Here is a 17,468-nt window from a genome sequence, read left to right as displayed (position 1 = left end):
AAGACAGAAGGGAGAACCTTTGGGTCCATCCTCACCGAGACTTTCAGCTATAACATCTTGGCTCAGAGTTCAATCCAGAGAAGATATCGTTGCTTAACTAACAAACTGACCAAAACCACCAGAAAAGCAGATGGGAGCATGCCGAACTTCTTTTGTTCTTCTTTTTTATTGTCATAATATTGTATTATAAAAGTGAGTACTAAAAGACATTTAATTTTCAGGAGACATATTGAAACAATTTATATCTCAAATTTTTATCATTAAAGATTTTAAACAGCCCGTTCTAATTGTCGTGTGTGGACTTCTCAAAGAGATTTGGTTATGTTTAATGAGTTTCAAAAGCTGAATACGGCAGCTTGTGTTGATGGTATTCATGCTAATCTCCAATATTCAGTAAATTTTAACTGGCAGAGAGGAGCAAAGTTAAATTCCCTATTTTCATGATAATTAAATATTAGCTGCTAGATGCCTGAATTTTCATGACACTACAGCTCTCTCATCCCACTCTTCTTCTATGGTGCTGAGGTCTTGAGGTCGAATAAGACAAGTCAGCCAGAACTAGGTTATAAACATGCTTTATTACAAGTAGATAATAGACATTGAGAATGGTAAAGTAAGTGGACCTTGGAACAGGTAAAGGGGAGACAAAAAATCAAGGGTATTCTCAACGGTAAGTTTCAGAGTCAGAACTGTAACACCAGGTAATCATCATGAAAATGGGCCCCCTCTGGAATAGCACAAGATAGCAGAGCCCTTCCCATGTTATCCACAGATTCAGACCACATTGAATGACCGACACAACGTTATGATCAAATACTACCTCCAGCCATATATCCCAACAACCAAGTTCTATTTAAATCATATTCCCATATCTTTCATCAATTATGATGAAATAATGGGAATATAGTGAGGAACAGAAAGCAACAGATTGATCCTAGCCCTTGAAGAAGCTAGGTATACACATGCATTAGTCCATACTGGGGGTACTGTTTTCCTGCATAGTCTTCGTTATCCAGTCAATGTAGTTCTTCACTCGTGTGTATATCCCATAGGTCCCGCACTGGGGACCCCAGGACACCAGACCAGCTACATAGAATTTGGGGTTCTTTTCATTGGGGTCCTGTATAGCAAGGGCCCCACCACTGTCTCCTTCACAGCTATCAACACCCTTCTCTCCTCCAGCACAGATCATGTTATCCGTGAAAACATAGGTATTTACACTCACTTTCGGATTTTTTGCCTTCGCCTCTTGGCACTTTAGCAAGGGAGCTATAGGCACCTTTGCCCCTCTGAGCTTTATAACATGATCTCTTACTTCCGTTTTGCCCCATCCTGAGATCAGTCCCAGGTCTCCCACCGAGGGGTTGTATTCTGAGGAGATGCCTGGCAGGCAAATAGGGGAGACAGTGAGTCCCATTTTCACTGGGTCTTTCAGCCGCACCAGAGCAATGTCGTTGTCAAAATTCTTCCGTGTTTCTGGGTTCTCTAGGAATTCCCAACCCGGATGAATAAACACACGATCAGCAATGAGCATCTGGGCTTTTTCCAGGTGTGCAACAGTCAATGAGGTGGACCCAACATACATTACTGGGTTCTGATTTACCTCCACAACGTGGGCAGCTGTCAGCACCCAGTACTCATCAATGAGAGCCCCACCAGCCCGTGGGTTCGAAAAGAAGACTTGCCAGGGGAAGTTTTGAATCTGTGCAAAAGTTCCTCCAAATATCCTCTGATTTACTTCAAAGGCCTCATTGGGGGTGCCACAGACTAGGAAGGAACAAGAACAAGATGGGGAGGGAGCAGGAAACAGATTGCTGGCCTCCTGCAAATCCTCCAAACACTCAAAAACCTGCCAAGCTTCAGAGTTCTCTAGCACAATATAGCCAACCCTGCATTTGGTCAACCAACCATCTCGATATCTGACTCATTCTGAACTTACCGAATGATTAAACATCCCATGTTGCCATGCCACAAGCAGGCTTGTGGGAAAGACTGGGTAAATTGAGGCAGCGTGTGAATTACTAGTGCCTCACACTGTGAACAGCTTGACCCACACCTCACTCCAGACTCGGCACATGGGGAACCAAGCTGGGAAACTCTTTCCTCATACAGATGGGGGTAAGACAAGCTTCCTCCTTCTGAGGTCCAGAACAAATGCATATCGTCTTCTTTACTGAAGTCCTAATTGCATCTGAGTCCTTCCTAGTAATCTATGGAAGTAGGGCAGAGAGAGAATTCTCTTCTTTCATCTTTCATCTCACTCCTCATCGACTGGTTCCAGGTTCAAATCACATTGCTATTACTCAGTATAACTAAAACTGAATTTTATTTCAGATGAAGTTGGCTTACCTAAATTCCTTGCTAGTCAGCCTGAATGGACTCTGAGTTGAGCATAATAGGCTTTGGACACAGACAGACCTGATTTTAAAGACTACTCTTGCCCCTTACTAAATCATGTATGTACTAACTCTTGCATGTGAACTTGTATGCAATTCACTCATCTGTATTACGAAACTAATAATATCTAACTCATAGGGTTGTTGCAAGAACGTCAATGAGATAATAAATGCAAGTAATTAGCTCAGTCCATAGCTCTCAGTAACACTGTTCTTACTACTAGGATCATTATTATCCTGGCTTTGCTTAAGAGTCTTCTTCCACTCAGCTCTGATCGGTCTGCAATCCTTCATTTTATTGTCTCCACCTCACTGAACTAGACTCTGGCAGGCCCAGATTGTTAAGTTCTTTCCCAAAAGGATTATAGCCATTTTCAGAAGCGACCCCACTCACCTGTACCTATAGTTATGGTCTCTACTCAAGCCTGAGCCCTGATTACCTGGGATACATCTTGGCAGCTCTGTGCCCAGCACCTCATTCACCCAGCTCCCGTTTCCAGCGCAGTGATACTCCCCTGGAAGAGCACAAGGGACACAGGATACAGTTACCACCATATCTTCTTTTTTCCATTTCCCCCTTTCATTCAGAGCCTCAGCTACTCTGGGATTTGAAGAATTCAGGTCAAATCAATTAGAAAAGAACCTTGAGACCATCTTCCAAACCATCTCTCTGGCCTCTTATCTTGTCTATGGAGGGAAAGGAATAGTCTCCAAAGCAGAAGGAAGAAGGTTATGACAAACACTTGGAAAGTACTTCAAGAGGGAAAGTAAAATGAATTAATTAAAATTAAATTTAAAAAGTAATGAAGTAGGACATATTGTATCTCATCCAGGCCTTTATCTAGCACTACCAAGGCCTCTCCATCAAGAAAGCCAGTCATCACAGTATGGTTACTTGGAGCTGGAAGAATTACTCCTATGGTTCTACATTAAATAATTGGTCAAATGCTGAATAACCACATGAAAATGAGTATTGTTGGGGAAATTCCTGCCATAATTGTAAAACTGAGCTAGGTGACCTCTTTGATTCACTGTGAATGATCCTATAGAACTCACTTTGCCCCATATGAAAACTATATCTTTAGACCAAGCCAAGAGGATGAACAAAGTCCATCTCATCTTCTTCATTCCTCTCCAAACTCTCTCCAAACCAGAAAGATTGTGCTATTCACCTTCCAACACTCTCACCCTTTCTCTTCTTTTCTCTAGTCAAAGAAACCTACCACTTTCTTCATCTTGCATGTAGTAATATGGTTCATCACAACTGTAGCGAGTGACAGAACCAAATAAAGTATGTTCTGGGTCCTCGAATTTACCATGCTGAATGGGTTCAGGAGAGCCACAGTCCACAGCTACAGAAGGAAGACAGAAGAGCGATGGTCAGGATAACCACTTCCTCCCAGGAAGTCATTGGTCCTTAGGCCAGTTACAACTTCCCAGCCATGTTCTTCACTCCTTCCCCACTCCCACATCAATGAGCACATCTGGGATGATTCTCATCATGCCAGCCTCTCTGTAGTCATGCTTTCCAACTGACGTCACTCAATTCCCCAGCCCACTGAGTCCTGCCAATTCAGATAGCCCCTTGAAAGCTACAAGGAGAAACCTGGTTCTCAGTGGTTTGTGAAAGCCCCTGCAGAAGCCAAGAATGGACCTAAATGGTGCCATTAACTCTATCAATCCCACAGCCCCTTTCTTTAGAAGAAATCTGCTTGGCTGGCCTGGGACCAGATTCCTGCTTGGCTGGCCTGGGACCAGATTGGGGCTGGGTCTCCATGACTGGCTTCCCTTCAAAAACCCAACTCACTCTCAAAAGTCTAAGAGGAAACCATGCATTTGAATCCTAAGTTGTTAATCTTTTAATTCCCACTGGAAGGAAAAAAAAAAAGAGTCCCATTTTAAAGAGATACATACGTTGACATTTCAATTTGGAATTACTCCACTTTCCATTGCTTTGACAAATAGAATAGAAAGATGTTGAGCCAACACTCCCCTGGAGAATGATAGACATCACCATTAATTTATAATTTATATGGAGTATCAAAATCAAAAACAGGATCAATTTCTGGCCTTGGATCAAGGAGGAATCCTCACCACAAAAAGCCTAGGGCTATCTTAGCAGAATGACCAAAAGCACCCAGAAGTTGGGGCTAAAATGCAACTTTGTGCCAGTATATCAGCTCCCCTTCCCCCCAAGAAGACTGTAGGCAGAAAGAGAATGCCAAGCTAGCCAAGGAACTCCATGACTCACAAGGAAAGACTAAAGATCCTGAGCTGTTCTATTAATAGAGAAGGTGTTATAACTTGTTCAAACAAGGGCATTCAGTAAACAATTGAACAATTCCAGTATGCTCATCCTGACCTAGAGATTAGGGAGAAGCCCATGATAGTACTTTACCTGTACAACTTCAAACCCCTCAAGACAGTTTATCTTCACCACATCTTTGAACACATATTTTGCCTTCTCAGGTTCCCAAACAGAATTGGCAGACACTCTTTTAGGACAGGGGGTTGCTTAAAAAATATAGGAAGAAAATATTAACCAAATAGGTGAATAATCTCTGTTCTATTTATATCATCTTCACACTTTATAAAGTCATTCAGTCATCCTTGGTCCTGATTCTTAACATTCCAATATGGAGCTGTCTAAAACAATAGGGCATTACTAACTAACCACCCCCAAGCTGTCTGCACTCACAGGTCCCTTGAAGTATTCCTAGACATTGAGGCATTTCTAGCAAGCGATGACAGGCTTAGATCTTGCTGAGGAAGAGGAGTATCTCGGGAGACCTTTCCATACAACAGTCTACCTGTTTTGATTTTACCCTGTCCAGGACTTTGTTACCACCAACCAAAGAGAAACTTTTAGATTACTCACGATCTCCATGATAACGAAGTTTCCAGCCTTTCTTTTGCCCTGTTTGGTCAGTTTGGAAGATGATATTAAGAGCATTACTCTTGGATTCAATATTTAGTGGCCCAGGGAATCCATTACCACAGTAAGGACCAAATTGCTGGTCTCTTGTAACAAACTGAAAGGACACAAAACGGGGAAGTCAGAAGAGAAAAAGAACTAAAATAAAGAGGTAAAATAGGATAAAAGTAAGGGAGATAAATAAAAATAATATAAAATAAGACAAAGGGGGAGAAAAGAATAGAAGAGAGAGAAAGAAAAATAATTTGTCTTCCAGGGGAAATCTCTGGTGTGAGTTGGGAGGAAAATTAATCATCCATCACCCACAACTAAACTGTCAGCACAGTTGCCCTCTGAATCAGCTGGTTCCACATCAAAATCTTCTCTTCGCACAGTCACCACCACTTGGAACCCTTCCTCCAACAAGATCTGATATTCACACCTTGAGTTCTCTGGGTAGGGATCAGGATAATTGGGACTTGCGATCTCCCCAATCAGTGCAGTGAAAACATTCCCACTGCAATTGACTAAGAGAGAAAAAGAGAAAGGGAGAATCAAATATAGGCTCAAGCAAAGAAGATCCTGCCCTATTCTAGACTTCTCTTATAAACTGACAGTCCCTGTCTGGAGTCCATATATAGCAATTACACACCCAGTATATATTAGTGAAGATCTCCAATGTTTATTGGGTTTCCATCACATTGCTTTCATAGTTATGAGGCACTCCAGGTAGACTCTTCATAGGCATCTATCTCTCTTCTCCAATTAATTAACTTGACCCTGTAACCTTATCTTCCTCACTTTTGTGGCTCCCACTCAGCTTATAGATAACTAAAAATAGATGTCAAATCAAGGCTGAGGCTAATCAAATTGGAAGGGTAGATAAAGCCTTTACTGAAGCCTCAAGCCATTCCAAATCCTAGGGACCATGCACCTCTCTTGATGCCAAGCTCACCTCCACAGTTTTTCATATCATCATGGAGAAAGTATTCTGGGGGGCAGGAGCAGAAGTAACCACCAATGAAGTTGTTGCAGAAGTGGCTACAAGGGGTATCTGCAAAGTCTGTGCACTCATTTATATCTACAAAAAATACAGAATGATTAAGGTCAAGAAGAAACATATATGGACCTTTGGGTCTATATACGTTTAAACCCAAAACTACAAAGGCAAGAAAAAGTAAGAAAGTCCTGTTGCTTAAAGACCTTCCATGAATCACATTTTGTGATGGTATTATTCTGTATTGCTCTCCTGAAATGTGATTCCAAAGATGTGCTCTACCATTGCACAACTGTAAGGAAGCTCTCAATGCCAGAGACTCTTGATCTTTCTTACAAACAGAGCATTTCAGCTCCAAAGAAAACACTCTGCAAGCTAAACATGATGCTATGTCTTCTACAAGGAGGAACAATTAGTACACTTATTACTTTATATGATATTGGCACTTCTGTTGAATCTAAACAATAGTTTGGCTTTGTGAGATGTTCTAAATTTATTTTAACCTGGAGATAGGTAGAAAAGCACACAGAATTTGAAGGTTTGTTTGCCATTTATTGAATGAGTTTGAATACCATACATTCCTTGTGTGAGTCTTGGCAAATTTTTTAGCTTTCTTAATCCTCACTTTCCTTATCTTTAAATGGAGATAACAATACCTACCTTGAAGAGTTGAAGTGAAAATTAAATTAATATAGGTAAAATTCCTGATATCATGTCCACTTCATAGTGGTTCTCAATAAATTACTGTTTATTATCTATTGTCACCATTATTATCATCACCACTAAGATATGATCATGTGTTTGAATTTCACAAAGGCAATTCATGGAGGGATCCAAGCCAAGTCAACACTTCACAAGAGTTATAAACAGAATCCTCATTCACTGCATTGCTCAATCAATGTTTGGCCTGCTTCTAATTTTTTAGCTGGATTGGTAAGTCACATAGAGAAGGGTGAGCCTTACCTACAGCAACATAGTATGCAGCAAACCCAGTGAAACGCTCTTCATTGGAGAAATCTGACTTAAAGATCACCTGGAGTTTATGGTATGGGATGTGGAACTCTTCCACAATTGGGGAGTTGGGATTCTTGCTGGTCCTCTGTCCACAGATTTTCCCTTCTTCAAGGCCTCCTGACATTATCTAAGAGTCAAAAAGAAGTGAGGAAAAGAAAGTATTTTGATATGGATGTCAGAAAAAAAGAAACAGAGAAAATTGAACACATAGCACCTTAGGACTATTTGACTCTAGTTCACTGTATGCCTGTGGCGCTCCCTTCTAATATTTTTCTCGTTTAACCACCCCAGCCTTATCCTGTATGCACTCATTATAACATACCTGCACTGAGTCATATGCGCAGTTCTCTGACAGCTCTATGTCCAGGTGGGTGAAGTAGAGGTGGATCCCATACCCTTCAGGAACCTCTATATCCCAAGATTTCTCTACCTCATTGGGGTATGCCTGAGGATAGTTAGGGGACAGGATCTCCCCATACATAGTAGGCTCAGCAGAAACCCATCCCAGAAGGGAAAAAAGGACGATGTACCTGGAAAAAAAAGCATATGGAGAGGTGGGTGACACAGGTACCAGCAAACCAATGCCAAGCTCAAGCACTTGTCACAGGAAGAAGGGCAACAGCACATGGAGAATTTTAAGTTAGAGTAAGGCAAAAAGACCTAGGTCAAACCAAAACCCAGGCTTCAGATCTGAGTCGTTTTCTTAAGAAGATGAAGAGAATGGAGCCCCTGAACATCTCTGTAGACTCATGGTCACTTACCACATCGCTGACAATTTGTCCATCCCTGGCGAGCAGTACATGTCTTGGTCCTGGCTCTCTGCACTTCTGGACTTTGGAGCTAAAGGGGTGGCAGGCCAGGCTATATTTGTCTAACAAACATAGGCACCAGCTTTGGTGGTAGAGGGTCACCAGGGGTTCAGGGTCACTTTCATAAGAATAATACACATGTTAAATAGAGCTATGTCACTAGTCATTGCCATATGACATCAATCCGCTCACACCCTTCCTGGTCCTACTTCAATTAAGTTTTCTTATCCCTCTCCCATTGCTTCTCTGGATCTTATCCCACTTTTTCTCCAAAAGAAAACTTTCTCCCAGTTTTCTTCCTCCTCCGTTCTTCCTCCTCACCCACACCCTTCCACCCTCACCCCCACTCTATCAGTCTCTCTCCTGCCCTCACAGAACAATATCACCATTTCCACCCATGATCTCAGGAGTCTTTCCCCATCACGACCATCCACCCAGGACATTTCTCCCTCCTCCTTTGACAATGCCTCCTATCACTTCAAACCAACTCTCTTCACTATGCTTATTATTGCAGACATTTCTTTTGATGCTCCGAATGACCATTGATGGAACAATGAGTTTCTTTCACTAGGGTAGAGCAGTGACCTTGGAAGAAGAGGTCTGAGACAGGGTTGGGTGGGGAAGGAGGAATGGGCAGCTGAATGACAAGAAATGTAAAAGGAAAGGAAAAGCACTCCCTCAGTTTTCTACATTAATTTCCAGGTCCTTTTCCCCTTTACTAGAAAGACAAGAGCTCTTCCCACGGCTCCTAAGAAAGTCTTACCGAATGTTTCTAACCCTGAAAACAGTGGTAGATAGTGGGGTGACATGAGGGTGGATGAGGTCAGTCTAAGAGAATAGGTTGTCTATATTTTGCCTTGTTTTTATTCTGCTCTTTCCAGCCCTCCATCTTTGCCTGAAACCTTCATATGTGAAGTTTTCTGCCTTTCTTTTTTTCCTCCATCAAAGCTCTGCTCTTCGTTTTTTTAAGGTTTTACCTTCAGAAGCTGATGGGAGCAAGTGTGTCAGTCCCCTCTCTCTTGCCAGTGGGCATGCTGGAGGACCCTGCCGACTCCCAGGGAGAGAAGCACAGGATTTGGACGCTCCCTCTGCAGGACACTCCGCCGGCCTCCCTGTCCTGGTTCTGTTCATATGATTTTCTATCCCAGTGTGCATGTCTGAAATTCCCTAATTTAAACAAGAGGGGGCTGGGAGACCACAACATAGGGAAAGGATAACTCAGCCTTGATCTTGGAGCTCCCTCTGCTTTTGAAACCAGAACTGCATACTTCTCTTATGCCTGAGATTCCTCTATCTGGGGCTACGGCGGGAGAAAGGAGGAATGAGGAATTTCACTGATTGCCTAATGCTCTTTTTCAGCCAAAGGGTGAATTACAGAGTTTTCGGAGAAGTCAGGTGATTTGAGGAAAAAGGAGGGAGGAGATGAATACTGTGGGGGAAAAGCCAAACCCAGAAAGTCCAACCCTCCAGTTGTGTATGAATCATGAATTAAAGGAGAATAGTTATCGAAAATGCAGGTCTTCTCTGCTGTTAAAGCAAATTTAAATGATTGGGTAATGACTTATACCTAGACCCAAGCTGGTGTGAAATGATGCTTTTTCCTCCTCCTAAAAGCCCTTCTATATCTCCAAACATCTAAATTCTATCCACCAATCAAGCCTCAGTTCAGCTGCAATCCAGAGTCCCTTATCCATAACCTTTGGGTCCATATATGTTCCAAAATTCAGAATTTTACAGATTTTAGAAAGACAGTGCAGTGCATGGACCAAATATCAGATAGCACTTTCCTTTCTCACTCCCTACCAGGGGCTGGGATAACACACCATTATCAAACATTAATATTTCTGCAGCTAAACAGATTGATCTTCACAGTAAGTAGAATAACTGAAATTATAATTTAGTTATAATTACATACTATATTTATAAATTACTTATAATTATAAATTACTTCACATCAGCTCAGGTTAGGTTTTGCTGCCAAATGAGTGTTGGCGCCAAACTTGGAAAAAAAAAAAAAGCAACACTTTGTTTTCAGAGCTTCTTGGAATTTAGAGCTGCAGATAAGGGATGAAGGGATAGTGGGCTTGTACAGCTCCTCCACAAAGCCCTCCAGGATCTCCCAGCTCCCCTTTAAGTCTGTTATCACTTTCTACCCCCATTTTAGTCACTGTGTTCCAATGAATCTACAACTTCATCAACTGAAGATGCTCCCTTATTTTACATACTGCTAGGAATAAACAAGCTGCCAATTAAACTATGGTATACAGTTGATTATAAGATGTATCCTAATTTTAGAAGTGTTAAAATGTGAGGGGAAATCGTGAGCCTCGGAACCCATGAAGCATGATATTTGTGCATATGTATTACTTCTAGTAGACTCAGCACTGGGCCTGGAGTCAGAGGACAGCTCAGTTTTGCCTACCTTACAACAGCTGTCAGAAGGATATGATGAAACAATGAAAGTTTAAGAGCTTTTGCAAACTATGATACCAAATAAATGTAAAAGTTAAAAGGAAGAGAATTGTGAGCCTATCGGGTCTCTGAGGGCAAGTTCTGGGCCTGATTTACCTTTGTATTTCCACCATGTCTAGCGGTGTCATTCATACAGTAGATGGACAGATGATCATTTGTTGCTCTTTTGGCTGCCCAGCATTTGAATGTCTTTACCACACTTAGGGACGTCCTCATTGTATGAGTCTCAGGAACAGAGCTCACCACCCAGGAGAGAAAATGCAAGTGCAGGAAGTATGTCCTTCACCACTCTAGCAGCTGGAGCAGCCCATGCACTCATGCTCCATTCATCAGAGGCATCAATCTAGGCTTTGAATCCAGAGTTAGTGATGCCAAGAAGCAGGGATAATGGAACCTCTGGGGACAATGGTGGCTGCAGCAAGATTGAGGAGGAGGCAGTGTTTGCAAGCAGCATCCAGCATCCAGCATCCAGCCCCCAGTGCATGAGCATCGCAAGGTAAAATGTCTAGAATATGGCAAAGGCAGTGGCAGCAGAGGCAGCCATATTCTGACCATTATTTCTACATTGAAGTTTCCACATGTGGCTCTCCAACTTTCCTGGCATTTCTGTGAGCAATCCAGAATCCCTTTAATAAATTCCTCTTCCGCTAAAATCTACCAAAATTTCTCTTGCTTACAAGTAAGAACAATAGCTGATGAAACATGCTCAGGGAGTACCTGAAAAATGATTGATTGAATAAATGAGCGAAGGTGAGTTCAGGCCATTTACTAGCTGCATTTAGCTGTGTGGCCCCGGAAAAGTTACTTAACCTTTCTGAGCTCCAGCTTCATCATGTGTACAATGGGAATAATATCACCTACCTCAGACACAGTTATTGTCAGGGCCCATTGTGGCCACGATTAAATGAAAAAATGTATGCTAAGCATTCAATATATATCTGGTACTCAGTAAGCCCTTAATAAACAACAGTAGCTTCACTTCCAAATACCAACAGCAGCAGTAGCAGCATCATTCTCCTCAAGAGCTTCAGAGCATTCTTCAGTATACAGCAAAAAAAAAAAGAGTATCTTAACAATTGTTCAAGGTTTCTTCTTTTCCTTCTGAATTCAACACTTGCAAGAAAAGTTAGTGACTCTCTTATCCTCACATATGTTTTGTCTTTTCTTTGATTTGCCATGTGAAATATTTTATGTTCCTCTCTAAATCTCAAAGAGACAACAAATCATACATGGAATGACATCTCTGGGCTCCGCCTTCTTTCTCGGTTCAGCAAGAACTCCAGCCAAGACCTCTTACAGTGTGCAAAAAATATTAACAAGACCTCGACCAAGATTGGAATCTAGAGGGCCTGTAGGGGGAGCTCTCACTCCCTGCAGGAAGAATTCTGTTTGTGACAACCCTCCTAACTTTCTCTTTCCCTCTATGGAAGAATTTCTTCCTCTTCTTTGTTCTAGTGAACTCATACATGGCTTGCCATGGCTGCCTGTTCCGGATTGCAATTCTCTTTTTCCTAAATAAACCCTTTTTGTTGGAGGTATATCTAGCTGACGTTTTGTTTAAGTTCGACAAGTGACAGCCTTGAAAAAGCAGGGGCTGTGTTACATAATCTGCTCAGTATTGTGTGGATTCATAAAAACTATTGTGCTCATTGTCACCTTCAAGGTCATCTGAATCCCAGCTAATGTGACAATGCTGATATACAAAGCAGAAATTAGAACTTTACATGTTAATATTGAATGTAACTAACACACATATATATAAGTATGAATAAGACATTTAAAAAAGTAATCACTAGTGTTCCTCAGAGTCATAACTATCAATTCACAACGTTAGGGTCTCTGAGGGGGCTGAATAACAGCATTCCTCTTCCCATTCCAAGTTCTAGAGAAACTGAGAAATAAAACGAAAGCAGCAAATGGAGGCCAAAATATTCTCTTTAGTAGCTAAGGCCAAGACAGAGGAAGTAGCCTCCTGTAAAAGCAAAATGGTGGCTAACCGAACCCCAGAATTACTCTTCTAGATACAGGCAACGCTAGGCCAAGAAGTACCTCTCTAAATATAGAACATATGCTATTTACAGACAGCTCACTCCCGCAAGGAAGAAGGGCCAAGCTGAGAGAAACAGGCCCAACTATTCTTCCCATCTACTAGTTAGATATGTCACTTCACCTCCCCAGGGAGAGTAGTCAGAAGAGTCATATCACGGAGCTATCTTCACCAGGAGAGTTCTATCGGAGGTTGTAGAAACACTTCCTCCCAATATTTCCAAGGTTTTTGTTTTTTAACCTGTTAGGCTTGACAATTAAGCATATAATCAACCAAGGATGTGGCTATTTACCTAAAGGAAGAGATCAGGAATCTATTTAGGGTGGTCCATTCACCCAGCACCAACTACTGTCCCTCTTTTGTGTCTTCCAACACCGCTGGCCCCAGAAGACCCCGATAAATATATTACCTTTAAATCCACCCAGTAATTTTTTGAGAATTTTCTATTCTTAAGCCTGTGAACAAGCCACTTAAATTCAAGGTCAGACTTTCCATTTTCCTCCTTGGCCCTGAATGTAGAATGGAATTTGCCAGCTTAGCACTCCCTACCTGAGCCAGGTTCTCACAAAGGAAACCCAGAGTCTCCCTAGTGCTCTGTAGCATATGCAGAACTCAGCTTCCTTGCAGGAGGTAGTCCTATAAGGAAACATCAGGAATAAGGAGAATCCCACAACTACAACATATTGGGAATCTCGATTATTATAAAAGATACTAGATATAAACAATGCTTGCCCAATACCAATTCATTGTTTGGGAAAGCTAGAGTGATAGTTTATTGATGTACTTTTTTAATGTAGAAAAATTATAAGGAAAAAAGTGTAGCTATACAAAAAGAAAAAACATGAATATAACAGGAAAAAAAAAGAAGAAGAAAGTAAATGCGAAAAAGGACCAATAACTTCTCGGGTCTAAATTCTAACACTCAATGTGATGGCGTTAGAAGGTGGGGCCTTTGAGAAGTGATTAGGTCATGAGGGTGGTGCCCTCAAGAGTGGGAGTAGTGCTCTTATAAAAGATAACCATGGAGCCTTTCTGCCATGTGAGAATGCAACTAAAAGTCTGTGACCTGGACGTGTGCCCTCACCTGGCATAGATATCCAGTCTCCAAAACTGTGGGAAATAAATGCGCTGTTCATAAGCTACTCAGTTCATTGTATTTTGTTAGAGTAGCCCAAATGGACTAAGATAGTAACAAAGTAAAGCCAATCTGGGGGGCTGCTTGTTCCCCACCCAAATTACAAAATTAAATATAAATGAACTTAAGGCTCACAAAGTACAAAGCACTAGTTTAGGTGTTGCATGGGATGCAAAAATGATAGGGTCAGAGTCATTATACCAGGCAGTGGATTATTGTAAGTGTAACTAGGCGGTGACTCCAGTTGCAGCTACTATACCAGATGTGCTTTCATTATTTGAGCAAATTAACATATCCCCTGTCTGATGGAAAAACTCAGCTTTTTTTTCTTCCAATGTAGGGGAAATTCCAGTTCTTCTCTATTGCGTTTTTCTTTCCTATGAGTCTCCTTTACTACTCACACAAAACACTTCACTTCTGGTCACTAAATGTGTGAAGGTTTTGTTATGGCGCGAATGATTCTGAGACCCACGGAGCCAATTGAGATTAATTCTGAGCCTTTATTAGCCGGCCGGCGACTGACTCTCTACCACGCAGGGTTAGAGGAGATCAGCCCTGGGGTTTGAGAGTGAGGCAGTTATAAAGCCTAGAACAAGAAAGCAGATTACAGAAGCAGAAGTTGGCCATTAGCACAATACATCACCTAGTACCACACCCTGGTTAACAAGTAAGTGGATTACAGAAGCAGACATTGGCCATCTTCATATCTCATACAATACACCTCCTAAACCACACCCAAGCAAGTAGGACAACTTCTGGTATCTAAAGATATTTCTTCCCTGTAGCGGACTTAGCTAGTTGGCTCACTTGAAAATTTTTCACCCTTAACAGTTTTTCCCCACACCAAACAATCTTCTGCAACATCAGCTGGGTGTCTTATAATTCAACTCAATTCTGACACTATCTACTGAGAGATAGCATCAGATTCCACAGGTAAAGGGTTCAGTCCTATAAGACCGCCCTCAGGGGTGACTCCATACTGTAGTGGCTAGCAAGTCTGCTCTACACGCAGCGCTGGGTGGGGGAGGGGGCGCGCCAGGCCCCCGGGTGCACCACGAGTGCATGGGAGGAGATGCCTCGCCTTCAGAGATCCACTTCTTAAGGGGAAACGGCAACATCCATAGGTCAGGGGTGGAAGTGGGGGGTAGGATTAAAGAGGGGGAATAAAAAAACGACCGCCCTCCCCCCACTTCAGATGCCAGTCGCAAGCCCAGGTTGTCACCTGGGCTTCTGATCAACAGGCTATAGCTTGGAGGGTCTAATGGCCCCCTCCTCAAATTCAATTAGTTTACTAGAGTGGCTCACAGAACTTAGAGAAACATTTCTTTTTTACTTTTACTGGTTTATTATAAAAGAATATGATATATAGTTGAACATCTAAATGGTAGAGAAGAATAGGGAAAGGTATGTGGGAAGAGACACAGCGCTTCCATGTCCTCTAGACATGTCACCTTCTCAGTACTTCCACATGTTCACTAACCTGGAAGCTCTCCAAACTCCATGCTATTGAGATTCTTATGGAAGCTTCATCATATAGCATGATCGATCATTAACTCTATTTTCAGCCCTCTCCCTTCTCAAGAGATGGGGGACAGGACTGAAAATTCCAAGCTTCTAATTATGGTTTAGTCTTTCTGATGACCATGCCTCATCCAGCAGCCATCCAGGAGCCCACCCAGAGTCAACTTACTAGAACAAAAGACACTCCTATCCTATAGAATAGATATTATCAGAGAACACACATTTAGTATGGCAGTACGTAATGTGTGTATGTCTGTGTGAGTAGTATATGTATTTGTTGTCTAATGTATGAATATGTGTGTATACTGGATAGCAATGTGTTTCTCACAGCAGATCCCAGTTAATTTTTTTTTAAGTTTGGAGTCACAGACCTAGAGAAACTCACTTTTGCTTAAAGGAGAATGTCCATTGCTGCAATGTTTGTAATAAAACAAATACATAAATAGGAAATAATCCAAGTATCCCTCACCACAACCATGAAATACTAATTCCAGTATAATCATACAATGGAATGTTGCATCACAGTTAAAATGAATAGTTTAGAGCTGCATGTAAAAACATGAACACGGTACATCTCAATAAAGAAGTTAGGCATAAAAACAAATTGCAAAATGATATGTGCACTGTAATGCCATTAATATTAAGTCTACCAATTTGCAAAACTTACTATATATTGTTTCTGGATATATACCCTAAGTAAAATATAAAAATGGACAAGGATTGATAGCAAAGTGGTGACATTTGAGAAGGGAAGAAGGGAAATGACACGGAGAAGCAATATACCAGGCTCTTCAACTGTATATGTGATTCTTATTTCTTAACCTGGGGAAAATTATATTATTCTCTACTTTTCTGAATATTTCATATTTTTAAAATTTTTCCCATAAAGGGGAGGGAGGCGAAATTGTATAGACTTAGGTTTAAATTCTGCCGCTTACTGAAGAAGGAACTTAGGGAATTCCTTAGTTTCTCCAAGCCTTTGTATCTGTAAGAGGACATTATAATAATAAATATCCTGTTTCACATTCAAATTAGTGAGATAATTTAGATGAATGTTTTATAAAGTGCAAAGTGCTATAGAACTATAAGTTGTAAATGTACAAGAATGCTCCACAAATTCCAGTTATTACAAGAAACTGTTTCTTTGTTACATATTCTCACAGAACCTGTTCCTTTTCCTTCGGAGCACTCGCCTCCACTTGTAATTACACTCCATTAATGCTATTGTGTAACTGTGCATCGTCCCCACTCCATAGCTTTGGGCTCATCATTATATCTCCTAGAGCCCAGCACAATCCTTGACACGTGCTAAAAGCTCAACACATTTTTGACAGTGTAATCTGAGCAGTGGTTACCTGTAGGAAATAAGGATGGGAAGCGAAGTTAGAAAAAGGACTTTTTCTGTTTTACATAAGTTTCTAGACTGTTTGAACTTTTATCATAAACCTGTTATGACTTAGTGACAAAAGTAGTTTATTTTAAATAAAAATAATAATGATTAAATAGGCATATCTTAATACAGCGCCTCTCGGTGGGAGGTAACGTTTTAATATAAGAAATTACAGGAAAAGAGGATGCATGAAATAAACTAAGTAGGCAAATTGTGTTCTGGGGTCTCCCGAGACCTTTTGGGAAAGCAGGAGAGTGTCTAACGGTTTAAGAACGGCCCGGAGATACCGTTAGGAGGCGCTCGCGAGGCTGTAGCAGGATTTCCCGCCCTCTCGGTTCCATGTCCCAGTAACCCGGGCGCGCCTGCGACCGATAGTAACCTCGCGGTCCGGGGACGAGCAACCACCGCCGCCGCCACCTGCCCGCCCCCCCCGCCCCGACTCTCGCCTGCTCCGTCTCAGCCAATGGGAAGGCAGCGCACGAGCCGGCCGGACACTAGCCCTCACCGACTCCTCCCCTAAGCAGTTAGAACCGAGTTGTACAATCACCTTGCCCTCGGCTTTAGACTTTTCCAATCACAACACTAGTTCCCGATTCCAAGCCCCGCCCCCCCTGGCAGCCCCGCGTTCATTCTCGGCCAGAGTCACCTTTGCCTTACAAACGATCCGCCCCGCCCTGTGCCTACCTTGCTGCGTTAGGCCCCGCCCCATGATCAGACCGACCAATAATCGTGAGTGCCTGAAGCCACTGGGCGGGCCTGCAGCCAGTGCGCAC

The 17,468-nt window shown here is 42.0% G+C and overlaps 1 protein-coding gene across 2 annotated transcripts; it reads right to left on the bottom strand.

Moving 5' to 3' along the window:
- Nucleotides 1–559: 559 nt before the first annotated feature.
- Nucleotides 560–9,300, bottom strand: C1S (complement C1s). Of its 2 annotated transcripts, none has more exons than XM_039874230.1 (12): nt 9,108–9,300; nt 8,083–8,161; nt 7,644–7,851; nt 7,271–7,448; nt 6,266–6,391; nt 5,638–5,837; nt 5,275–5,428; nt 4,795–4,910; nt 4,311–4,389; nt 3,620–3,748; nt 2,837–2,911; nt 560–1,767 (listed from the first exon to the last, which is right to left on the bottom strand). In XM_039874230.1, exons 1-12 carry the CDS (start codon nt 9,283–9,285, stop codon nt 968–970), a joined length of 2,322 nt encoding a protein of 773 aa, XP_039730164.1. In that variant the 5' UTR covers nt 9,286–9,300; the 3' UTR covers nt 560–967. The 2 variants fall into 2 exon arrangements, with proteins under 2 accessions (XP_039730164.1, XP_039730165.1); XM_039874231.1 differs by having other exon boundaries at nt 8,083–8,248; nt 9,108–9,271.
- Nucleotides 9,301–17,468: the final 8,168 nt, after the last annotated feature.

This window comes from Pteropus medius, unplaced genomic scaffold (genome assembly GCF_902729225.1).
Source record: "Pteropus medius unplaced genomic scaffold, Ma_sr-lr_union100, whole genome shotgun sequence".
NCBI lineage: Eukaryota > Metazoa > Chordata > Mammalia > Chiroptera > Pteropodidae > Pteropus > Pteropus medius.
Note: the sequence above shows the minus strand (reverse complement) of the source record. Positions and strands in the feature narration are given on the sequence as shown.

Excerpts from the sequence above, each read along its gene's own strand:
- C1S (XM_039874230.1), bottom strand. The coding sequence starts at position 9,285 with ATGCACACTGGGATAGAAAATCATATGAACAGAACCAGGACAGGGAGG. Across the intron at positions 7,852-8,082 it reads GACAAATTGTCAGCGATGTG|GTACATCGTCCTTTTTTCCC; the intron begins GTAAGTGACCAT and ends TTTTTTTTCCAG. Across the intron at positions 3,749-4,310 it reads TTCCAAATTGAAATGTCAAC|CTGTGGACTGTGGCTCTCCT; the intron begins GTATGTATCTCT and ends TTCCTTCTGTAG.